Source organism: Zootoca vivipara, chromosome Z2, assembly GCF_965207765.1.
Source record: "Zootoca vivipara chromosome Z2, rZooViv2.hap1.1, whole genome shotgun sequence".
NCBI lineage: Eukaryota > Metazoa > Chordata > Lepidosauria > Squamata > Lacertidae > Zootoca > Zootoca vivipara.
This window is the reverse complement of record NC_142585.1, coordinates 1,504,306-1,529,729: the sequence shown is the minus strand read 5'-3', so window position 1 is coordinate 1,529,729 and position 25,424 is coordinate 1,504,306. Positions and strand designations below refer to the sequence as shown.

At 44.6% G+C, this 25,424-nt stretch overlaps 2 protein-coding genes across 19 annotated transcripts in view; one reads left to right on the top strand and one right to left on the bottom strand.

Moving 5' to 3' along the window:
- The window catches only part of TEX11 (testis expressed 11), a 59,373-nt gene extending 48,166 nt beyond the window's left edge, over positions 1 to 11,207 (top strand). For both annotated transcript variants that reach the window (XM_088665189.1, XM_088665188.1), the window contains 10 exons: positions 2,573 to 2,613; positions 2,784 to 2,870; positions 3,623 to 3,693; positions 6,792 to 6,902; positions 7,433 to 7,505; positions 8,508 to 8,657; positions 9,163 to 9,271; positions 9,868 to 9,988; positions 10,407 to 10,580; positions 10,975 to 11,207. In XM_088665189.1, coding sequence (XP_088521315.1) covers positions 2,573 to 2,613; positions 2,784 to 2,870; positions 3,623 to 3,693; positions 6,792 to 6,902; positions 7,433 to 7,505; positions 8,508 to 8,657; positions 9,163 to 9,271; positions 9,868 to 9,988; positions 10,407 to 10,580; positions 10,975 to 11,043 — 1,006 coding nt within the window. In that variant the 3' untranslated portion in view covers positions 11,044 to 11,207. The remainder of the gene's footprint in view (positions 1 to 2,572; positions 2,614 to 2,783; positions 2,871 to 3,622; positions 3,694 to 6,791; positions 6,903 to 7,432; positions 7,506 to 8,507; positions 8,658 to 9,162; positions 9,272 to 9,867; positions 9,989 to 10,406; positions 10,581 to 10,974) is intronic.
- A 766-nt stretch (positions 11,208 to 11,973) lies between these two features.
- Positions 11,974 to 25,424, bottom strand: part of DLG3 (discs large MAGUK scaffold protein 3) — a 158,202-nt gene continuing 144,751 nt past the window's right edge. For 12 of the 17 annotated variants that reach the window (XM_088665171.1, XM_088665175.1, XM_088665174.1 and 9 more), the window contains 10 exons: positions 22,421 to 22,597; positions 21,950 to 22,025; positions 21,143 to 21,242; positions 18,072 to 18,113; positions 17,291 to 17,341; positions 17,045 to 17,146; positions 16,521 to 16,693; positions 15,990 to 16,099; positions 15,083 to 15,174; positions 11,974 to 14,456 (listed from right to left, as the gene is read on the bottom strand). In XM_088665171.1, the coding sequence (XP_088521297.1) occupies positions 14,350 to 14,456; positions 15,083 to 15,174; positions 15,990 to 16,099; positions 16,521 to 16,693; positions 17,045 to 17,146; positions 17,291 to 17,341; positions 18,072 to 18,113; positions 21,143 to 21,242; positions 21,950 to 22,025; positions 22,421 to 22,597 (1,030 nt within the window). In that variant the 3' untranslated portion in view covers positions 11,974 to 14,349. The remainder of the gene's footprint in view (positions 14,457 to 15,082; positions 15,175 to 15,989; positions 16,100 to 16,520; positions 16,694 to 17,044; positions 17,147 to 17,290; positions 17,342 to 18,071; positions 18,114 to 21,142; positions 21,243 to 21,949; positions 22,026 to 22,420; positions 22,598 to 25,424) is intronic. The other 5 variants (XM_088665172.1, XM_088665176.1, XM_088665185.1 and 2 more) reach the window with 2 other exon arrangements.

Sequence of the window (25,424 nt, the reverse complement as noted above, 5' to 3'; positions counted from 1 at the left end):
TGCTGAGAAGCAAATGCTTAGCCAGCATAAAAGAAAACTCATCCAGGGAGCTGTCTCAAGCTTGTGTTGGCCTCCCTCTAGGCACAAGGCTGCATAGGATACACAGCGTGGGACAGCAAAGATCTTATATAGAAAAGCTGCCTGCACTTCCTCCACTGATTGGGTGAACCCTGACATCCAGATTGGAATTCCATAGAGCAGTTGAGCTCTGGTTTTAGCATTAAAGGCCTTGAGGGCAGAAGGGATGTGTTGGTTAACTCTTGTTGCAGAGAAGCACGTTATAGCCTGCATAGACAGCTTGCTGGCATTTACCGCCGCTGTACAGTGCGAAGACCACCGGAGCCTGTGATGGAAATTGATCCCCAGATATTTGAATTTGGGAACCTGTTGGATGTGTTTCCCACCAAAAACCCAACTATAGATCTTACAAGAGTTCCTGAAAACCATCATTTTGCTTTTGTCGAAGTTCATGCTCATTTTCATTCTGGACAAGTAATCGATGCAGGCATTTAGCAATCGCTTTAAGCCAATTTTTGTCCATGAGAGCAGAATCATGTCATCTGCATATAGAAGGATTGGGATTTTGCAAGCATTGAGTTTTGGACTGTGGGCACCCACCAATTTTAATAATGGGGCAAGGTCATTTAAGAAAAGGTTAAAGAGAGAGGGCGCGAGTACACAGCCCTGTTTCACGCCTCAATTTATAACAACAGGGTCTGACATCTCGTCCCTTGGGATTATTCTTATACGACAGGTGTTATTTGAGTAGAGCTTTTTAATCAAGAAAAGTAGCCTAGGCTCTAGGCCCAGTGATTCCAGTTTGGACCATAACAGCCCCCTGTCGACTGAGTCAAAAGCAGCCTTAAGATCTAAAAAGGCCACATATAAGCCTTCTTTGTGGTGCCTCATATATTGTTGTTGTTTAGTCGTTTAGTCGTGTCCGACTCTTCGTGACCCCATGGACCATAGCACGCCAGGCACTCCTGTCTTGCACTGCCTCCCGCAGTTTGGTCAAACTCATGTTCGTAGCTTCGAGAACACTGTCCAACCATCTTGTCCTCTGTCGTCCCCTTCTCCTAGTGCCCTCAATCTTTCCCAACATCAGGGTCTTTTCCAAGGATTCTTCTCTTCTCATGAGGTGGCCAAAGTATTGGAGCCTCAGCTTCACGATCTGTCCTTCCAGGGAGCACTCAGGGCTGATTTCCTTAAGAATGGAGAGGTTTGATCTTCTTGCAGTCCATGGGACTCTCAAGAGTCTCCTCCAGCACCATAATTCAAAAGCATCAATTCTTCGGCGATCAGCCTTCTTTATGGTCCAGCTCTCACTTCCATACATCACTACTGGGAAAACCATAGCTTTAACTATACGGACCTTTGTCGGCAAGGTGATGTCTCTGCTTTTTAAGATGCTGTCTAGGTTTGTCATTGCTTTTCTCCCAAGAAGCAGGCGTCTTTTAATTTCGTGACTGCTGTCACCATCTGCAGTGATCAAGGAGCCCAAGAAAGTAAAATCTCTCACTGTCTCATATACTTGGTGTCTAGATGGGATAACACTATGCAGTTGCGTAAGGTGGATTTCCCTGGCCTGAACTCTGCTTGCTCTGGGCCTATGATGTTATTTGTGTCTAGCCATGTGGTTAATTTGGACAATAGCTGTTTTGCATACAATTTCCCAATATTTGACAATAGACTTATTGGTCGATAGTTGGATGGCAGCTTTTTGTCCCCGTTTGAAGATTTGAATAATTATAGATTTCTGCCATGAGTTGGGCATAATTCCAGTACTATCCACCACCGTGAATAGTTCTGCTAGAATCGGGGCCCACCAGTCTGGCTTGGCTTTGACTAGTTCAGACGCGACGGCATCAGGGCCTGCTGGGTTATGGGAGTATTGCTGGGTGCTCCCAAGGTTTGGCAGTCAAGCCCCATTAAAAACTGGGTCCATGCATCTGCTGAGACATCCTTCAGCAGGCAAGTCCTACACTGTCTCAATAGATGGGTGTCTGTCCAGTGAGCTTTTCAGTACCACATTTGAGAATCCTCTCCTCCCTGCAGGAAGATGTGACATTGGACCTACTGTGAAAGTTCTTTTACTTCAGGGAATGGACGGGACCTTACCTGCCCTAGGAGTTTGTTGTTCTAGGCTGCAGATTTGGCATCTCAAGGACTCTAGTCTGCACTGTTAAGATGGCACAGGGCTGAATTGTTTTCTGGCTCTTCTATTCTGAGGGAGCATTGTTCAAATTTTTATGTTTAGAGGTTTTCCCCTCTCCTCTATTTTGCCTTTTATTGGCTTTTGTTCCCCTTGTTAGGCCGCTGTTTCCTGGTATGTGCTTTTGCATTTTCAGTTTGCCTATCTGAAACTAGAGTGAGCTTGTTCTCCCAGTTGAGGTCAATATACTTAATTGCGCAAGGACTTGCTTAATGGAGCAAGTGGGAGAGAGAAGCCATCCGACATTCCTTGTCGAAAATGAACCTTCACATTAGGTCCAATATCACATTTTCTCTCTTTACTATTACATTGCATTGTTAGAGCAAGTTTGGGTAACTTCCTCCCCCACTTCATTTTTAGAACTGCTGATTTGGAGAACCTTCTAAAATACCTGACTGCAGGTATGTAGCTATCTATGTTCTAGCACTTCTCACTCACTTAGCAAGTGCAAAATAATTTGGGGTGCTGGTGGAAAAAGACACCTTGTTCAGTTCAATTCCATGACAGAGGCTTGCTTAGATTATTTTTTAAAGTTCTAGTTCCTTTATCATTTTGCATATTCCTGCTCCAGCGTACTATAGATATGCTGAAGAATTTGGGAAGGACACGCCGACATTGGAAACAAGAGTCAGTGAAGTTCAGTGGTTCAGGAAGATTGGTAAGTGGTAGTCTTAGTGTTTCATGCAGCCCCTTCTGGGATGAATTGAAAGTCCCCTCACTTCTCTTAACTGTATAGAGGCCAAATCCTAGACTAGAGTAACAAGGTTATAAGCTAAGGAGAATAGGGTGGAGAGATTTTGCTGATGTGGTCTTAGGAGTGTATCATTAATCAAAAGGCATCACAGTTCCTTCTGGGGACAGATACTTAAAGATGAAAATAAAATACATTTAAAGGGGTCACAACTCTCTCAGTCACCAAAAAATAAGGAAAAGCAATGACAGCATGCTGTAAATCTGTTGCTTACATACGATGTATGGTGTGGGTTTTCTTGCACATTTAAGGTGTGGCACCCTGGTGATTTTGCTCAGCAGTTACTCATGGCAACTGATTTACATGACCTTTTTGCCACATGAACATTAATTCCACAGTGGAAGTGAGGGATTCAAAAATACCATAGGCAACATAGGTTGTGTAGCAACATTATAGTTGAAGGGGCCTCTCTGGAGTTCTCTGCTTATAGTCAGAATCTTGTTATGTGGCACAAATATTTTAATTGACAAAATGATCACCTACTGAAATAAGATATTGATGCCAAACTACTACGTAGTTGTTTCCAGTTGATCCTAAATGCATGTCACATCATATTTGAAGTTAATACTGAGCCTACTTAACCTGTCAGAAGAGACAAAGCAGAGTTGTTTGTTTTTGTGGTTGTTTTAAATCCTGTTCTTTCTTCCTTGCTCTCTAAGCTTGGAACTTTGCTGTCCTGTCCGGCAGCTGCCTGAGACTAACAAAGGATTTATTTCTAATTTCATTTAAGGTATGTGCTTCTGCCAACATTCTTTCTGTGTGCTGCAATGAATGGTTTTATTTTCAGCTCAGCTAGAGTCCGCAAAAAAAAAAAAGCTCTTTGGAGCGTGTCACTTGGTACTTCCCAGATATGAGTGTGTCAGTCATGTATTGTGTGCCATGTTACTGAACCGGGTCACAGAAAGCTAACAGTTGATTACTGTGATTTGGCAAGTTTGCCATTGCTGCAAATCTGTTACTGATTTTACTGAACCATAATTAACTCTATCACATAGGGAGAAGAGTTCCTACCAGCTTTAAGTCCTACTGCACAACTTTCACCAATACTCAGTATGTCAACCTGGAATTGTTAATAAGAAAATATTTTGTTGAGCCTACTGTGTTTAAACATAGTGACCTGGGGTGGAAATCAAAATAACTTCTGTTCCATTCTGAGGATTGCTTTAACCTCTTCGCCCTGGGTTTTGACACTTAGACATTTATTTTTAGGACCTGGCTTAGTTTTTGCAATTTTGTTTTAAACTGTTTTAAATATTGCTTAATATTGTGTTTTAATGCTCACATTGTTGTTCCAATTGATGCAACCTGCCCTGGGACCTTAGGGTGAAGGGTGAGTAATAAATTGTAATAATAAATAGCAATAATAAACATTGGTTAGCTGGGGATTCAGTTGATGTATAGGCAGCCTTGTGATTTAGAGAAGCTTTTGGAGAAGTCAGGTTGCTGTGTCCTATTGAAGTGTAAAGGAACGTGTTGAGCTGTAACAGAGTGTGGGCAGCAGGCAGGCAAGAGTAGCCTATCCCAGCCATCTGGCAAATCCAAATCCAAAATCCTTTTTTTCAGTTGTGGCCAGATGCATTTCTGAACAGTTTGCTCACACACGCATACACAGTAACCCAGATGGACCCAGTGTCGAAAGAGCTTGAAAGTTATTTCTGTGTTGGGTATCCCCAATTAGACCCAGGGCGGACTTTGAAGCTCTGGCTGGCTTGGTATATGGTTGAAATAGCACATAAATGCTGCCAAATAAGTTAAATGGACTAGATATGGTTTGTTCCAACAGCTTCCAAGTAGCATGTATCATCATAGATTTTGGTAGAATCAGTGAAAGCTAGAACTAACGAAGGTTTAAGTAAACTGCCAAACGTGGGCATTTCTGGACTTAGCCCATGCTGGCAAGGCTGGTTGAGTTTAGCTATTAAGAAATAGTGGCTCATCACTGAAACCACCACCAGGGCAAGATATTTTCTGCATTGTACAAAGGGGATGGTTACTGTGGGCAGAAAAAAGTTTAGGATTTCAGCTTCCATGGCATAGGAAAAGGGGTGCGGGCAGGCTGCGGCCACAGGGAAAAGGTGCTATTTAACATGAGGCTTCAGGTTTTTTCTCGAAAGTGTCTTTGGGAAGGAGAAGGGTAGAGCCAGAACTCTGGGCAGAGGCCACGCAGGGCAGAACCATCTCGTTTAGGAAAGTTTTTTATGTTTGCTGTTTTATTCTGTTTTTAATCTGTTGGGAGCTGCCCAGAGTTTCTGGGGAAACCCAGCCAGATGGGCGGGGTATAATTAAATAATAATAATAATAATAATAATAATAATAATAATAAAGAATAATAATTGATCCCCGCTTAAGAATAATGCTCTGAACTCTCCAGTGTAGACTGAGGTGTAAATACATGTCCAATAAACCATATTTATTAAAGACACATAGGTTTCTCAATGAAAACACTGCTCTCCCTGAGCAGCTAGAACCCCCTGGAGCCTTGCTACCCCTTGGCAGATTGGGGGGGGGCATGCTGTAACCTTTGTAACAGTATGTCTTTCAGAAAGGTGGGTTGCTAGGCATGGTCTTTACTGCAACATTCATAGTCTTCCAGGCTATAGTTGAGATGCTAGGATGGGATGGTAAGCTTAGGGGAAACCACAAACATCCCAATTAATCATTGTCACGATGGTGGTAAATCTTCCAAATTTGAGAGAATTTGTTCAGATCAGTAACATCATGCCAGAGACCCTGTTTTGAAAGTGAGCTCAGAAGAAGGGAGTTTCCCAGGGAATAAGGGATCATCCTGGCTTAACCTTTGAGAAACTCTTCCAGGTTAGTTCAGCCTCCCTAGGGCATTCACTGACAACGTGATATTACCCCAGAGCCTGCTCCCCCACAGGTGGGGAATGTGGTGGGAATATCACCAAATTTCCTTTTACCAAGCTGCTTCAGCACCCTATCTGTGCTTCAATGGAATTCTGCATACTGCAGTGCCTATGGCTAAGAGGTGGAATATATTTGAATGGCAGGAGCAGGGCATGTTTCATAGAATTGTAGAGTTGGAAGGGACCCAAGGGTCATCTAGTCCAACCCCATGCAATGCAGGAATCTCAGCTAAAGCATCCATGACAGGAGGCCATCCAGCCTCTGTTTAAAAGCCTCCAAGGAAGGAGAGCCCACCACCTCTCATGGGAGTCTGTTCCACTGCCGAACAGCTCTTACTGTCAGAAAGTTTTTCTGAATATTTAGTCGGAATCGCCTTTCTTGAAACTTGAATCCATTGGTTCAAGTCCTACCCTCCAGAGCAGGAGAAAACAAGCATGCTCCCTCTTCCATATGACAGCCCTTGAGGTATTTGAAGATGGCTGTCATATCTCCTCTCAGTCTCCACTTTTCCAGGCTAAACATACCCAGCTCCTTCAAGCGCTCCTCATAAGGCTTAGTTTCCAGGCTTGATTTCCATGTTTAACATGAAAGATACTGTTAGAAGGCTTTCTTTGTCACCATGTAAACAAGGACTAGCTGAACTGTTTTCAGTTTTGCTCAGAACATCAACAATGTTTGGTTGTCAGCTTTGAAGATGAATGCTGCAGTAAATACCCGAAAGGGCTTGGGCATGCCCCCCAAGCACTTTGCACTCCAGAGCTCCTATTGCTTTTGTCCAGGCCTTTCATAGGAACCTAGGAGGGTCAGATTTGGTGGGAGCAGAGAGGTAGAAGACTTGGGCTCTGCAATGTGGAGGGAGAGTGGGAGGGAAAGTTGGAGAGTGTGTGTGTAGAGAAAACCCTCTGGCATCCAAAGAAAAGGGACAACAATCACATTTCTATTAAATGTTTCCTGTTGCAGTTCTCTCGGCTTTGTCCTTCTGAGAAAACAGTTCTGCTTGAACAGAGATCATGTCTGCTTATGGCTGTTTCCATTGGTCTTCAAATAGGACAGAGCAGCTCTACTGAGCAGGTAGTGTTTGGATGGAGTAAGAATCCTACACCGCTCCCTTTTGTGACTAATGCTTTATGCAAGCTCGAAGGTACAGTTGTGTTTGATGTGGTTTGATTCGATCTTGAGAGGACAGTCACCCACTTCCTCTTTAGAAATCTTTATGTATCTGAGAATTTATATACCACTTTTCATATAACAGCATAAGCAGGGCTCCAACCCCCCCCCCCCAATTAAGTTACACAATTTAAAACATCAAACATCAAAACATTAGAATCACATTTGGAGGACTCTGGGTTAACTGGACCTCATCATGGGATATCCAGGCCATCTTCTTAGCCCTTCCCACTTCATAAACCTGCACACTTCCTACTCTCTGGAATTTATCTGGAGAGTTTTGCAGCTGCATTTGAGCAAGTCAAGAAACTAAAATCCTATGTACGAAATGCAACACCCCACCCCTCCCCAACCGCCTTACCCAGAAAATAGTGCAACTGTTATGGTTCAATAGTGGAGTTTCTCCCCCAATCATATATTTGTTTGCAAATCAGAATGAATTACTGATGGAGGCCCTCCAACACATAGAGACTTATTGGAATATCGGGAAGTATCTGGAGGAAACTGGTGAGTTGGCGATTATGCAACACAAAGTGCTGCTGTTGACACAATACTGTCTATATCTGCCCAAAGAAGTGGGTGGGACTTTGCTTTGCTAGATGCTGGTGCAGTGACTTCTCTTGGGATGCAGGAAATACATGCAGCCCAGGAGAATGAAGAACAAAAGCATGATGCTGGAGAGCTGGGTGGGAAGGTATGAATTATTGCTGCACAAGTTTCTTGGAACCTAGGCATATTTGCTCAGAAGTCAGTTCCACTGTACTGAATACAATTTACACCCAGGTCGGTGTCGATTGCAAGCATAGTGTCGTAAGTATACTACTTATAGTTGCTGCTTACAAATGTTAAGCATAGGGGTGGTTGATGGAAGAGCTGGAAGGAATAAAAAAAAGCTTGACCCTGAGACATACGGTGAGAGGAGACCCAAAATGCCCCTGCAGCTGAGATCTTTTCAGAGGTTCAAGCCTGCTTCAGGTGGGAGTCACCATCTTTGAGGACTACCTGTATCCTTGGACATTCAGTGCTCTCTTTAAAATTCCTGGGACAGACTGCAGATGAAACTCCTGGTTTAAGACTGCAGATGAAACTATTCGTGATGGAAACTTGCAAGCAAACACCTTGATGCTAAGGAACCTTGTTAGCCTTAGAATAGAAACAAGCTCCTAGCCTTTGTCTTCATTACCCTTTACAGTAGATACGTCAAACTCAAAATAATATTTTGGTGTGCAGTCTTGGCTTCCAAATTTCAGATATTTGTGTAAATATCAAGCTGCCTGTTTGGTTTAATGACAAATCATCTGCCTGAAGCGGTCACCTTTTGCCACTACGTAGCAGGGCCAAGTTTGTATCCCAGGTTTGTATCTTCTTACCCACAGAAACTAGTATAGCAAAGGAAAAGGATCTATATTCTCCTTCAGCTAAGTGTCTATAGATTTAGGGGTCTGCCAACTTCAGTACACAAGCTGATTTAGCGACCAGCTAACATGTGGCTCTCCTTCTACTCAAAAGGCAACCTTCCCGAAGACCCAGCAGATGAATTGCTTCTTCTTTATGAGTTCGAAGCAAGGGTGAAGCTCAACGATCCGAGAGTAACCAGTCTTCTGGATAAAATGTTGCAAAGGCCCAATATTGATATTAAGACTCTGGAAAAAATTGCCTGTAAGAGCCATGTTTGCATTTCATTTGCTTGGTGGGACTATGTGTGCCCCATAGCCCAGTGAATTACTAATCTTTTGGATCTATGGGGCAAACTATTGCATTCACAGGCCTCATATTGCCACAACCATTTAGTTCAGCTGCAGCCTGCCTTGTAGAAGTTTTGTAGCTGAGTTAGTGGTAGCGGAAGAAAGACAGGTTTCTGCCACTCGGGCAGTTTGCTTTCCAGTAGCTGGCATTCCGCTCCCCGCAACCTGATTAGCAGTCTTTTGTCCATGGCAGTATTATTGCTACAGTAGCCAACAGCTGATCAAAAGAGGTGGTTGAATTTCTTTGATACCAGCTCAGGTAAATGGCAACATTTGTAGCAGGAAACATATTAAGCTTCCCCTGTGCTTTTGACTGGTGTCAGCCTTTTCCTCACCAGGCAGCCTGATGTAACATAGCATAGCAACAGAGCTTCACACTTCTGAAAGTGACTTTCTTGTCTGTGCCTTCCTTTCTCCAGCGCTGGCCATGGAGCCACCAGCTTACTTCCCTTCATTCGCCAAAAAGGCCCTCAGAAAGATTGTGACTATTGTTAGCAAATGTGAACCCTTCGATACAGTCACTTTCAGGTAAGGATGAGCTACACTAGGAGCTATGCATCCTGGCCAGTGGAATCTCAGTGTGTCCTGCTTTGCATCCTTGTTTACAAGTCCAGGGAGGGGAACTGACTGCCAGCTTTCTACTTCTTGGCCTGTGTTGCTCAAATAGAACTCAACAGGAAAGATGTTGCAGACAAAACTAGTTAGTTGCCTCTGCCTGTCATTGGTTCTGGCCGCACCAGTAAGTCTCCCTGCCTTCCTGCCCTTTAAGTCTTAATGGGTACCTGCCACCACTTATTGCAGCTTTCTTAATGAGATGGGGTACTTGTTGTAAGTGAAGTCCTTGATGAGGCCTCTGTCCTTACATTCTTCCCAGCAAAGGAACCCACCTGCATTCCTTCCTCCATCTGAGTGACCCAATTGATGCCACTGGGTAGTGAAGGGCTCTGCCTGGGTGGTTACACTTCACCCTTTGAAGAGGTTGGAAGTTTGGAAAGGAATCTACTGTCCCCTTGGATAAACACTGCCACGTGTAGCTGTGGGGAGGAGTGTCAAACTGACAACTGCTTTGCACATGCTACACATGCTTGCATTAAATTATTTCCTTTTTCTTTGTTGATATTCAGCAATTGTATACATAACTTGATTCAGCTTACTCTGCCATCTGATGTGGCTGAAGCAGATGTATATGCACTGGAGGAGTCACAGGCCTATTTTGAAGAAGCTCTGAAGTTTTTGGATATTTTGGTGAGTTGTGGAGGAGGAAGTGCCATCAAAATTATTTCCACATACTGCTTTCTTCTTAGTGGCAGTTGGGCTGGGAATTCATAACCGCCAGGGTTTCCTTTCTTCCTGAGTCACTGGAAGTAGGCCACCTGTGCACTATAGACCTTGCCAGGTCTAAGTACAGTAATGATATATGGCCCCAGTATCTAAAAGGTTTCGGGTGACTGACATGCACTGCTTCATGTGGTTGGGTAGGGGCTTGTGAGCTGAGCCATTCTGAGCTGTAGCCCAAGTCCTTCTGAACTAAAATTTGTCTGTAGCCAAGAAATCCTGCCAGATTTCCGTGCTGCATCAGACTCATATTCTTTCAGTTCCTACTAGAACTACAGCCTCAACGTGAAAACCCTGATCAGTGCTGTTTTCTCCTGGTTATTGGCAGGTGGTGCGGAACAGTTATCCAGATGCAGAAATATCCTGGCTCATGGTTAGAGCTTGGAACATAGGAGTATACTACAACTCTTTTGGCAGCTATAATAAAGCTGAGCAATGGTGTCGCATAGCAATGTTCTTCTTGAATCATGTGAGAGGGATACATAGCAGCTACAGGAGAAAGGTATGGAAGGATGAATGAAACAGCTTAACTGTGGCTCTAGAATACACAGGGAGATGGCCTGTATTGAGCAGGTGCAAACACCATAGCGTGCAGTGGATGCAATATGCTACTGCAGCAATACAAAGGAGGCTGTAAATGGTAGGTAGTCTCTTTTACATCCTGGAATCACTAGTTGAGATCAGCCATGTTAATCATGAAGGGATCTTGGGTTAAGGAATTTGCCACTGGTGGATGGGGGAATAGGCAGATACACACAATATCTTGGGTCAGGTTTCCCCAAAGTTTTCCTAGAAAGCTTCTTGACCTAAATACAAGGGGCTCAAACTACATTAGACCCCCAACATTCAATGCATGACACTGATTGGGCTTTTCTTTTGGTGACTTCTGCCCACAGATGACCGCCTTTTACGACGTATTGCTGGACAGACTTCCAGGTGCAAAGGGACCCTCTCCAAGTAAGTGACAGCAATCAAGTCCACAGCAAAGGCAGCTGGTGCTGTACTCAACTTATCAGTCATTTTGTTGCCCAAACCAGATAATCTTGTGTTACGTTAGGCGACATAAACAACTACCTTCTGTCTGGAGTGGGGTTGTACAATGAATAAAATAGTCAAGCAGTTGCAATGACATTTGTTTTCCTATTTATTGGTTTAACTTTCCATCCATCTGGTAGAAGCAAGAAGGGTTTCTACACCAGGGTACTCAGCAGAGTTTCCTTCAGCCCCACCACCCCTGAGCGCTGCCATGCTAGCTGGGGTTGATGGGAGTGAGAGGTATGTCATGTTGGCCATCCCATTCCTACACTCAAAAGGCACAAACTAGAAAGCAGTAGCAGTAGTGCAAAACATAGGGGGAAGCAACACTCAAATGTGTTTTTGCCTCATCCCTTCAGTAAGCTCGTAGCTATTCATTTGGTCACTGGCCTGTGTGAGCTAGGACAAGAACCACGCAGGAGATGCACAGGACATAGTAGGAACTACAGTTTCCATTGCTTGAGGTGTGCCCCTACCAGCCTACACAAATTTATACAAGTATTGAACAACCGTTCAATACATGACACAAGTGGGCGCAGGTTCCATTCACACCACTAGGCAGGACTGCAAATCAAGCCACCCTTGGGAGGGGGACTCCTCCAGTTCCTCTCTAGCTGCCAGTGTAGGCCATCTGACCCTTGTGGGTCAACATGTAGACTAATGCACAGCCACAGCAACTTTTATTTACTTTGAACCTGCAACACAGTGGAAGCAGTGCATAGTCTTGGATGAGAAAGGGAAGTGTGTGTTCTTGGATCTGTGGTGAGAAGTATACAACCCTAGACTAGGCCCCCAGAGCCAGTGGCAGCCAATACATCAATGACAAGCCATAGCCCCAGAATAAATCCTCAGCGGACAAGTTCATTGCAACATTCTGTTTATTAAAAATATATGTCTCCTTGGAAGAAACACTGGTAAACCAACTAGTGTCATGATTAATACTTTCAGCTATGCCATGGGTACATTGGCCTTTTCTCCATGGGCCTAGAAGACAAGGCGACAGGCTATTAGAAAAGGAGTTAGAACCTAGAGACTGGCCACCTCAGAAGGGCTGCTTTTGTGTACAAGCCAGTTCTCAAGAATGTGCCTTGCAGTACCAGCTGAGTAGAAGTCGTACATGGCAGCCCCTTGGCCAAACTCCCTCCACCAGGAACTTGTAAATGATAGCAGTTCCCTCTTCTTTATTCTTCATAGTCCTGCCAGCAAACAGCAGCTCCAGTACTACCAAAGTTCCACTTGAGTTCTTGCAACACAGCCGATGTGGAAACAGCTTCTTGCTTACCAGAATGAATCTCCGCAGGATGAGTTTTCACCCATATTTAACAATGAGGCCCGTGCACAAATATCACAATGAATGACAGAGCTACCTACCAGCTATGGAGTGGGCAGCATCACCCTGCTGCAATCTGAGGCCGAGTCCTACTCCCTTAGGACCAGTAACACTGGGGTCTCCTCCCATAGCATCCGTTGCTGTGATTCCATGGAAAACCGATGCATATGAGTGCCTGATTCAAGAGCTGGATGGGGCAAGACTTGGAAAACGAGCAAATCTCATTTTGAATAACAGGCAAGGGCTTGTACCAAACTAGGGAGTGCTTGAAAACTTCTCTCAACACTGATCCAGCTTATTTTCTTGCTCAGAGGGCAAATAAGAAACTTTTTTACCCACACAGCTTACACATTGACGGACATGATTAGGATGAGTATATATCAAGGCTTCCTTTCCTCCATGTAAAACTAACAGTCTGTGCCTCAGTCTGTGCCTGCATTCTGAATTCCACCTGCCCTTTCCTGTCTTGAACAACTGCAAGCTGAGGTTGGCCATGTGGGGTAATGGGGGCTCATCTCGGAACAGAAATTATACAGAAATGCAAAATAAGAGGAATGGTGTTCTTCACTGAGCCCCTGGTGATGCACTTGTCAGGAAGGGCTTCCAAGTGTTAAAACCAGAATTTGTCAAAATTCTGCTAGAATAAGGATTTCCAGAGAAGACTGTTCTGAATGTGGTTGGGATATTGTATCCCTCTAGGACGCAGATTCTCTTCTCATTGTCATCTGTTGCTTTCAGCTTTGCTGTATGGAGCTCAAAATGTCATTCCACCAGAAAAAGTCAGTGGGATGGAGTTCAGTCTCCCTACAGGGAAGTGACCCCATCCCAACAAAGAACAGCTGGTGTGCTCATTCCACATGGTCTGTAGGTTGGGTCTGAGTCTGGAATCTATTTACAATGGAACAATCTTAAAAAATAACTTTAAAAACTGGATTGTATACCCGTTAAGTTCATTATTAAAATCAGAAGCTGGGAATAATGAAAAGCCAACACACTAACACAAACATGATTTTGGTTTAACGCCTGCTAAAAAAAAAACCCAGTAGAAACCTCTCGTGCAAACACATCAGGTGACATAAAACAATGTGCAATAGGTAGCATTTTCAATTTGCTTTATGGTGCTCAAATCAACTGCTGAAGCTTCACATGTGGTCCTGGCTTCTGCACACGTCACAACCACAGTGCCAGTTGCAGTTCTTTCCAAACACAGCCTTCCCTACAAAATTGGATTTCCGAAAAATCACTCCGCAGCACCCAAAGAAACCAAACACTTGGTACCTTCAAATCCACCCTCAGCCACAATAGGGTTTCTAGGCCACATGGCTGAGATATGACAGTACCTATAAGATAATTCTTGCACTAACAAAGTACCACCTAAGCAGCCCCCCTCATGTTTGTGTGTGTGTGTGTGCGCGCACAAAACACACACACACAGATAAATAAATGCATTCTGTTGCCTTCCCTTCCATCACAGTATTGGGTGAACACTGCACTCTTGGAAAAGCTGCCCCAGATTGCCAGTCCTTAGCATGTTTACAGGGGCAGACAGTGTCCTTATCTGTTGCCTTGGTGGCTCTTTTAATCTAGTCCTCATCTGCTACCTCCCATTTTGCTTCTTTACTCTTGATAGTAATTTTTTTAATTAAAAAAACACACAAAACTCTCAAATGGGGTTTGCCTCCATTTCTAAAGGAGCAATAGGAAGGTCCATGCAGGAACGGGTGGGGACAGTCACTTGATGAAGGAGATTGGTCCATCCCAAGAAAAAGAAAACAGGACTAGAAAACTCAATTGTCAACCATCTAAAAAAGGGACAGGGATGGTCTTCATGCTCCCCGCCCCCAAGGGCAGGGGGCTGGGGGAGGGGTCTCTGATCTTCTCACAAGTTGATTGGAAAGTGGAGACTTCACAGTTTCTCAGGGGATGGGACCCAAATATAATGCCCAGATTGCTCTTCTATTATCTGTTTGATTTTACTGTAAATCTCTTCCAGAGAGTCTCCTTGTACAATGGCTGGAAAACACAAACCAAAAACAGTTATTTAGTAGTGTGAAGAGACATCAAACTTGGCAAGCTCCTTTCTATCTACATCCAACTTCAGTTGTGGCATCAAGCAATAGATTGCTGGAAGCCAAAAACATCTCTATCCCTGTGCTTCTGAATTGTGCATGAGAGCAGGTTTCAGGTGCAACTAACTGCAGCAGAACCAACTTGCACTACTTGTTCAGCACTGGAAACAGCTTTCTTAGCCAGCCTACTTTAAAAGACACAAACACCAACACTTGTGAATTTCATATTGCATTACCTTTTCTAAAGCACACACATCTAGGGATACCGAGGAGATTGCTGCAACCTTTTCAAAGGATCACCAGCCCTGACATTTTCCAGCCTGTGCCTTAAAATCTCCTTTTAAAATTCTTGGTGAGCACAGGTACAGGTGTTGACCATTTCACATGGGGTTAAGGCTCCCAGCCCTCGCATGCCCTGCCCCGCCCCCATTCTGCCCTCTTCCAGGTCCAGAAGGACCTGCACTTCAATTGGACAGACCTAAAATGGTTGCCGCCTGTACACTTTTCTTCACAAAAAATGTGAGCGTGGCATGTCACCACCAGTCCTTCAGGAACAGTCTAGATTCTCACCTGTAAAATACTCTCCAAATTCCTGCTCCAGTTTCATGGCTTTGTCAAATACCTTGTTGGCTTGTTCGTATGTCTGCCTCCGGTTCATCTCCCTGCCAGGCCAAATGGAAGAGACTTAGTACAGGGGTACCTCGACTTACGAATGACTCAACAACTGAATTTTTTGACTTACGAATGGGGGTAATGGCCACGCGCTTATGAATGTCTCGACATCCGGAAAAAACTGTGGCAGTTTTAGATAGGGATTTTTCGACTTACGAATTTTTCCATAGGGTTGCTTCGACTTACGAATTTTTCCATTTTCAGTGCATTCCTATGGGAAATCGCGTTTCCAATGGCGTTTTTCGACTTATGAATTTTTCGACTTACGAAGGTGCCTTCGAAACGGATTAAATTCGTAAGTCGAGGCACCCACTGTAGAAATACACGAGACCTGGCACAAGCCCACGCACATTTCTGGCCACTGTGTAAGAGTGCAAAATCCAAAAATAGGTTTGTGTACAGCTCCACTGGCAATGCTGCAATTGAAACAGTCGCTTGAAGCTGGAAGTCTTCAGTTCAGGGATAGGTAGCCTGAACAGAAGGTGGTGTTGGTCTACAATTCCCATTAGCCCTCGTCAGCACACCCAGTAATCAGGAATTATAGTTGTCTGTGGAAAGCTTTCCTTTCTCAGGTGGGCCTATCAGTGGCTGGTACAGGAGATTCTGGCATCCCAACAGGCAAGTGCTGTGTTGATAGAGCATGCAGTGCCCCCTAAGCTGACCCAAGTGCAGAAGAGGCAGCCACTTTCTCTTCATGGCATCCCCGCATCCCCAAGGCCTTTCCCCCACTGCGTATACACACACACACACACACCCTACAACAGCAGGCAGGATAACAAATATTCACAGCTGCCACACTACTCACATGAGTGCTTCGATGGATTTTGGCTTGATGAAAATGGCGATTGGGTACAGTTGTGCTTGCTGCAACCTCTTGATGGCATTGCCAGACACATCAAGGATACAGTGCTTCCCCTGCAGTACCGAGGGTGCCAGTTATTACCAAGCCTTTGCTAAGCAGCTTCAGCAAGCCCCCACAAACAAAAATCCCACTCTAAGATCACAACACACACCCTGGTCACTAGGTGAGTATAGTTCCATCAAGAACCAGATCATGTCTGGATCACTGTAGGGCTGTCACTCTCTTGCATGCAACAACCTCCTGAACCTGCAACATCAGTTCCGAAAGGGCCTCAGTGTTTTATTCCCAATTAAAAGTGATGCTTTCAAGTGTCCCAAGCCCACAAGAATTTGACTCGAGTGTATTCCACTTTGTGCTAGCGGCTCAGTCACAGGGCAGAGATAACTCATGAACAGTACCTGGGAAGTTATGACAGAAATCCTAAGCAGGTTGCAGCCACAGCTATCACATGTTGTCCTGGACACAATTACTTACCCGTTCTGCTACTGCCCGCACAGACTGAATACTGGTCCCATAGAGATTGTCATTGAACTGCCCAGCCTCAATAAACTTGCTGTCTTGAATGTCCTTCTCCATCTGCTCCCGGGATGCCACAAAGTGGTAATCCTGCCCATCTACTTCATTCTCACGCCTAGGCCTGGTAGTGTCTGGAATAAAACATAGCAAATCTGGAATGCAACAGCCCTTTCTGTTGCTCAGAGAGCAATGTCCACAACTATGGGCTTAGAGTCCCCAATCTTCTCAGTCAAATTAACAGGTATGGCTAACTTTGGCTGTACAACCCAGCATTTGCAGTGTGTTGAAAAAAAGAAGGACCAACTAACAGCAGAATCCTGGCTGCCATGTTGAGCCCTCTCCATCCCTTCTCATTCAAGTATTCAAACAGGGTGCAGGGCTTACAGCCATTGCTCAGGTGCAAGTTTCTCCATTTCACTTTGAATTAACCCATGCTAGGTTATCCCGGAACACTTTTCTCCCTGCAGGAGACCAGCACTTACGTGGCACACAGGAGCCAAATTTGTGTGGGAACTCTGAGATGAGATCATCATTGACTCGGTCTTTCGTGGGTCCCAGAACGATCACTGGTCTCGCATAGTGAACTGTAAACATAGCCACAAAAATATGAGGGAGTCTTAAAGTGTAGTCTCAAGTCAACTCTGAAAAAAACTACCCAGGAAAAGCAGAGCAGAGGAACACAAGAGCTTCCACTCATTGTAGTGCAAGCTCTTCTTTCGCCAACTTACTTTCTTGCCGGGTCACAGGTTCATATGACAGAATTGTGTCCTCTTGCCCTTCTGAAAGAAATGGAGATGAAACAGTCAGCCTGTGCTGCAGATGTCTTTGCAGCAACAACCTCCCTCCCTCCCACCCAAAAGTGGTAAGAGCAGAGTGGCAAAGCACACACAATTGTCAGGCACAAAGCTGCATCTCTCTACAACAGTTAGTGAGAAGAACTGCCTTCCCTACAGTATGTGCTTCTCACCCTGCTCCAACCTTAGAGGGAAGAACCTCGTGAGAGAAGCCATCTTCCAAGGGATGCTATCCCCAGCACTGAAGGGCAAGTGCCCTAGAGGCACACATTCCAAAGCCTGCAAAATAAATGCAGGCAGCAGCCTCTGTACCAAGGGAAATGGGCATCATCTTTACATCCAGTTCAGGATTACCCAGTTATCAGACTGAACTTTTAGCAACATTAGATTCCAACAATATTTGCAAGATGGTGTCATAACTCCACAGGGACTGTATCTGAATGGGAACTACTTAGCATTCAGGCCCTAGAACTAAAAAGAAAATGCAGAGTTTGTGGCTTTGTGGAACCTATCCATCTTACACCCACACACCAAAAATACATGGTTGAAAATTTATTCTAAGTTCCGCCCCCAAGACATGTTTGGAGACCTAGCTGTAAAACAGCCCTGAAAGGGGTGGGAAAACAAGTCTTGTCCTCCAACACAGAGTGAAGCAAGCAGAGGATCTTGAGGGTTTGCATGCAGAAAGTATGGGACAAAGGGGAGGGACACTTACTGGAACTACTCTCGCTGTCACTGGTGTTTGATGTCACGCCCTCTGCAACCAAGAAAGAGACCCTGATTCAGTACAAACAGATGCAACAAGAGAAGATAGACACCAAATTATGATGACAAGAACAGGGGTGGGGTAGGGTGGGAGAGAGAGGAACAGTGCAAGGGCAAGCTGAACAGATAGTTGGTACATGCTCTAAGTCCCCACCTTATGGTAACTTGGTGCATTATTTGAGGAAATTTTGTCTTCCCTACTCTCTAGAAGCAAAAAGATACATGGATCTCTTGCCAAGACAAAAGTGCAGCACCACATATATCCTGCCACCCTCAGTAGCTCATCCCCAGCAAGTGTACACAGGGGATCCCAAGCACAGGCAGGGAGAAGCTCAGACATACAACCCTGTTTCTACTCTGCTTCCTTTTCCTAGTCATTAAGGCACAATCTTATCACTGAGTTACAAGAAGGGGTTGGGAAGAGGAAAGGTAGGTGCTGGCAGAACAGGCAGGTGAATACAAGACAAAAAACTACAAGGGCTGCCCTAAGATACTGCAGGCTGAGGGATTCCCATTTCTATGGCATGGGTGAAAAGGGGCTCTCTGACAATGCCAACAGGGTAGAAAGCAAGGCTTCATCCACTTAGGATTTCATAACACCAGGACCTCCTTTCTGCCTTGCCAACATCCTTCCCTAGCACTTGCTTGCAAATAATCAGGAAGTCCTGGCCCATTTACTGTACTCCTCACTGCACTCTAGTGGTGAGCCGTCTTTTAGGCTCAGTTCTCTTGCTCCATAGCAGGCTACCAGCCCACATGATGTTCAGAAGTGGCCATGGTCTGACTGGGTTCAGGGATGGTGTGGCTGCTCCAAGCACAGAAGCTTGTTTCCAGTCACACACATGCAATGAAAAGTGATCATGTGCAGTGAAATTTCACTTACTCAGGTTCTTTGCGCCATAATAATCGTCACTTAACCCAGGGAAGTCCTGATTCACAGCCAGCCAGAAGTGGGAGAAGAGAAGAGAAAAGGAGAGGAGGAGGAGAGGAGGAGGAGAGGAGGAGGAGAGGAGGAGAGGAGGAGGAGAGAGCCAGGACAGCATTAGTGAAAGGAGTGCAGAATGGCAGAGAGCTGCAATAGCAAGTGAAGTTAAAGCTCCTGACCAACACTTTCAAATATCCTCTCTGCCCCAAACCCTCTGGGCATTCAGAGTTTCCTGCCCAAAGCTCTAGCTCAGTTACCTCCCGAAGGCCAAGACTATTTAGTTTCCCAACACATTTTAGCACCAGGTGTCTCTGGGCATTTCTGAGCCCTGCTTAATACTGCTCAGATGCTCTAGTCCAGGGATGGGCAACTTGTGACTTTTCAGGCACTGCTGAACTCCCAACTGTCATCATCTCTGACCACTAGCTATGCCAGTTACAGCTGATGGGAGTTCAGAGTTCAGCAACACCTAGAGAGCCACAGGTTTCCTACCCTTGATTTAGTGAATGCCTCAGACAAAGGGGTGCTTCAGCAGGGTCACTGACAGAGACCTGCAAAGAGTAGCCACCTCTCTGTGGAAGAAGCAGAGTATAAGACCCTGTGTTTTTGAGCCACCAGACTAACCAGGTCAGTGTCACCAAGCTGAGTCCCTTGTTCTTCCAAAACTCTCCTGGGCTGTCAGATGGCAACTGGACTCCAGGAAAAAGCCCAAGAAAAACACTGACAAACAGATGGCTTGGTCCATTTCATTCATCAATCCACACTTGCCACTCTTAATTCTACAGCTGACTGCAGGTATCAGCATGAAACTGTTTGTAGATGAACAGCACAAGAGGAAGGAGCTAGCCCCAGATGTCAGCCCTGTTCCACAAAGCACAGACTGTGAAGACCTCTTGCAGAACTGGAAGCTTTTCCAGGCATTTCAATACACTCCTCTGGCTCCCACAAGCCCAGCATTTGCAACCAAGCTTTTCAATTGTGGCTTTTCTTGCAGTGTCAATGACAGGAGAAGGCACACTGGCCCATGGCAGTATGTATGCTTTACATGCAGAAGGTCTCAGTTCAATTTATTGTATTTCCTCATTTAAATAATGATGCAGGTGAAAGTCAAGTCACCGGAAAAGCACTGCCAGTCAGAGCAGACAATACTGGGCTAGATGACAAATCATCTGTTCTGTCCTGGTATAATTCTGCCTCGTATGAAGGCATTAAGGTAGGTTGGTATATTAGAGCCCATGATACTGGGGCAGCCAAGCCATACTGTGCCACACACTAGCCTGACAGCAAACACAGGGCAGTTCTTTCATCAGTGGCCTGTTCCCAGTATATGACATTAAGAGAGTGTTCTCCATTAAGTCACATGTACTTTACAAGACTATTGCTGTTTTAGAGAGTGCCTCAGTAGCCCGAATTATGCAACCTTTATGTATTACACTGGTGCACATCTTTTTGCCTGTTGGCTCAATCTATTTTGCATCACAGGGCGGAGAAGGGAGGTATGCTGGCAACCAAAGCCCTACATTTTCACCAGCAACTTCTGTGATATCCACAGGACTGGGCTCTCCAAAAACATCGGTTGGAGCAAGCTGCATTACTGTATCCCTATACAGGCTTTTTGGCCTATGACAGTAGAGAAGGGAGAATGTTGGTCAGTCATCAGAAAGTTAGGAAAAGGTGGCATACTCAAGAGGCTGGCAGATCCCCTATCAAAGGACACAAGTTTCAAGGGTGGTCTGGAAGCATAACTAGTGCAGATAAGGTAAGGGAGAGCAAGCAACAGTGACTGGGGATACCAGGAGCAACTGGCAACCTCTTCTGGAACCACAAGGCCCACACCAGGGCTTGTTTCAAGCTGATGACAGCAGGGAACAGAACACCTCTTGGACTTGCATCATCTCTCAACACAGGCAGGTGAACAGCAATGCTCACTCCAAGGGGCTGTTCATGGCCTTGGGGAAGCTGAGGCTCTTCAGTGCCGAATCCAGCAAGACCTCACTACCACAGGGGCTGGAACAGTATTTCTTGTGAGCAGTGTACTGCTCTTTGGCCACAGGAACCTCCCAAGCCAGAATTTGAGCAGGGCAGCTGCTACTTACGTTCCTGTCCGCTGCTCTCCTGAGCCATGTTCTCTTTGCTCTTGTAAAATGGGAACTTTCGAGAGAGGCGGAAACTCTTTTTACGTTTCGTTTTGATCGACTGTGAAGAAGATGGAGATGGAAGGAGGGGGAAGAAAGAAAGAAAAAACAAAAGAACAAAAAGAACAAACAATGGAGTTTAAAGCATGCAAGAAAAAATAAAATGAAAAGGCAATGATGATCAGTGTCAGGGAAGCTACCCCCTCAAATGAAATAATGGAAATTACATGTAAACAGGAATAAGAGAAAAATTACGTGCAGAGAAAAATGGGATTTAGGGATGGTGGAAGATGACTAACCAAACAGCATTTCCACAGCAACAAAGATGTGTCCCTTATGGCCCAACCCTTGCATCACCAGAAGGGTCACTAACACTTCCCTGTCTCTGCTTCCCCACCGCTCAATATAGTCATAGGCCCTGTATTCCGTCAACAACTTTGAGCCAGTTCTACGCATCTGCGGTTGGCAGTCAGTAATGTAACTTGTGCCATGGGGAACAAAATGCTGGAAGCAGGATGCTGCAAGGCCAACGGGGCAGGGCTTTAGGCTTTATTTTCATGTCTGAGGACAAATCAAGTCTGAGGAATTCCTGTCCATAAGTTTTTCTTAAGGATTCTCCAGCTACCAAACTTAGGCTCAAATAATTCCACCATCCCCTGATCTAGATTAATAGTTGTGCCACCTTGGACAGTGCATGGTTACATTTATTAAGTTACCTCATTAACCATTCCTGCATGCCAACCCTCCCCCCCCTTGACCAGCACTTACCCGATTGGACTCTATCATTCCAGTTCGGGCATGGAACTTCACAGTTTTCAACCGTGCTCTTTCCTTCTTTTCCACTCTGATTACATCAAGAGAAAAAGGTATTATTACATTCAAGTGTGGCTCCCCCCACACCACTGATCCTTGTTCCCTCCCCAGGACCCATTTCTCTCTCAAACATGGCACAATGAGTGGTTAGCCTTTCTTCCTACCAGGTCTGCAGTTCTACATTAGATGGGCAAAGTTTACAGCCACAGCCATTCTCTGTGATGGGTAGCACCTTACCTGCCCAGCAGGACATGAAGAAATGTTCACTTCGCTTGCCATAAATCAGTGAAGAGTGGAAAAAAGGCCACCCCTCCCTGACCAGCTACTTTTAGCAGGCTATTTCAGGCACACCTGAAAGATAGCAGGCTGGCCAAGGGTGGGCAATATCAACTGGAAACTAGCTCTTATTACAGAATGAACACTCACCTTTTCTTGCTGGGAATTACCCCAATTTGCTCGCTCTCTCCATGAGGGGTCACGAGCCTCGCCTGCCACCACTCATCATCTGAGGCATTGATCACATGCAAGATGTCCCCGTAAGAAAAACTAAGTCCTTGACTGGGCAAGCAGCTATCCCGAGTTCGGTCATAGTCAAAAAGGGCTCTGTAGAGGAATGAAGAACATTAGGAGTATAGAATGATGCCTTTGGCAAGTCAGATCACTGATTCACCTAGTTCAATAGTGTCTACACAAGGAACCTCAGACCTGGGGGCCAAATGTAGCGCCTCTCCATCTTGTTCTCAAGATTCTTTTTGTTGTTGTTGCAAAATAGTATCCTTATTATGTTGGTCCATATACAATCTTATATTCATGTACACTGTTGATTGCTTACACTATTAAACATTTGTTACATATTTAGAGATACATGCTGATTGTTTCTTTTTTCCTATGTTATTTGCATTGAATTCAAATATATACAAAATATATTCATAAATTAAACATAATCAAACCTAACTTGTTAAACTAAGAATATTGACTTCCTGTCACCTCCCGAAGTACATCACGTTTGTAATGTTGATGTACTTACTTTTCTTACCGTATTCTTGCTATCCTTTTTTGTATTTCTCATATGATGTCATACCATCATTTTCCTGTGGATTATATGTTTGCTTTATACATGAGTCATTCTAATGCTGCCATGGAGATTGCATCATTGTTGTTATTTTCTTGTAGATATCTCTTGAACATATCCCATTTTTTTTTGCAAACAATTGTTTTGAGTTCCCCCTTAAATTATATGTTAATTGAGCCATTTCCGCATAATCCAAAAGCTTGTTTTGCCATTCCCTTACTGTTGGGATTTTGTCCCCTTTCCAGTTTGCAGCTATTAACAAGCAGGCTGCTGCTGTGGCATACAGAAAAAATTCTCTTACATTTATAGGGATGTCACTGCTCAGAATTCCGAGAAGGAAGGCCTCTGGTTTTTTAGTAAAAGTTACTCTAAAGATCTTTTTCATCTCCTCATATATGAGGTTCCAAAATTCTTTGATTTTCCGGCAACCCCACCACATATGATACATGTCTCCTCTTGTCTCCCTGCACCTCCAACATATATCTGATATACTTTTATACATTTTGGAGAGTTTTGATAGCGTAAGGTACCAACGGTATTACATTTTCATCATGTTTCCTTTAATTGTATAACATGCTGTGAATTTCATATTACTTTTCCATAGGGTCTCCCATTCGCTCATCATGATTGTACGTCTGATGTCCTGAGCCCATTTTATCATTACTTCCTTCACCTCCTCCTCCTTGACTTCCCAGTCAAGGAGGAGGCGGTACATTCTTGAAATTATCTTATTGTTGTTATTTAACAGGTCTTTTTCAAGTCTGGAAGGTTCTTCATTAAATCCTCTTTTTTTGGCCCTGTTTAAATGTTTCATTTAATTGGTGGTAGTCTAGCCAACCTGTTAAGTAGTTTTTGATTTCTTCATACCCCTTTAGTTTGACTTGGTTGCCTTCATATATTAATAATGACTTGTATGCTATCCAATTATCTTTATTTATTTCTTTACCGCCTTGGCCTCCAAAGGAGAAATCCAACGTGGTGTTTTTTGCTCCAACAGGTCTCTGTATTTTGCCCAAACTTTAAACAATGAGCCTCTTATTATATGATTGGTAAACCCCTTATGGGCCTTCGTCTTATCGTAGTTCAGGTAGGCATGCCACCCAAATCTTAAATTGTGTCCCTCAATGTCCAGTAGGTCTATTTTTTGAAGTTGGAACCAATCTTTTAGCAATGAAAGGCATGCAGCTTCATAATATAGTTTTAAGTCAGGGAGGCCAAATCCCCCCCTTTCCTTAATATCAATAAGCAGGGTACGCTTTATCCTTGGCCTTGACCCTTGCCTCTGACATGTTCTCAGGATTCTTACTTGGTCATGCTTCATGTCCTGTTTGAGTGCCTTTGTCTGGCTGGAATGCATCTTGTGTGGCTGGAATGTAGCCTACTGTATTAAACTAGGAGTCACTGAGCTACTTTTCTCTGGCCCTGCCCATCACTGGCATATGGCTCCCATCCTTATGAGGGAACATGGCTCTGTGGCTTTACAAGGTTCCCAAGCCCTGGAAACCAAGCTGCAGTGCTACAGGGTTTCAGGCAGGAGTCTTTCTGAATTCAACCTGGAGATGCTGGGAAGAAAACATGGGGCCATCTCCATACAAAATCTTGGTTCTATCACTGAGCTAAGGCCTTCCCTTCAGTAAGATCTCCATTGCACTCAGGTCTTTGTTTCTTATAAGCTCTCATTCACACAAAATTCCTGTAACTGGACACCTTGAAAGATATCCATATACCAAGTAAAACTATTCATGCCCCACAATTAATCAATTATTCAAGTTTTCTTGTGCAGCATCTGAGTAGCTGGCAGGAGAAAACAAGCAGGCAGCAGTGGGTTAACTCCTCCAATTCAGAAGGGCAGTACAGCTGAATGGGCCAACTTTCTGGAATGGAATTATGGCCCAGCGTCTGTTCCTGGAACAGTACTTCATGTTAAATTTAAGATTTTTACTTTAATTATCTTGAAAAACCATTATATTCAGCAGAGCGTTAGCTAGTCCACTTGGAAGAAGGAAGTGTTACCTCCGAGGATGTGGACAGGCTGCTTGGACGAGTGAAACCAACCACCTGTCTCCTTGATCCTTGCCCATCCTGCTTATAAAATCTAGCCGGGAAGGGCTGGGCTTTGCGGGGTGGTGAATGCTTCTCTCTGTGAGGGAGCCTTCCCAGACCCGCTGAAAGAGGCGGTTATTAAACCACTTCTTAAATAACTATCTTTAGATGCGGCCAATATGGCCAACTATCGCCCAGTCTCAAATCTTCCATTATTGGGCAGGTGATTGAGCGAGTGGTTGCTGAACAACTCCAAGCACACCTGGAAGAAGCGGACCATCTGGATCCCTTCCAGTCGGGATTCAGGCCTCATCA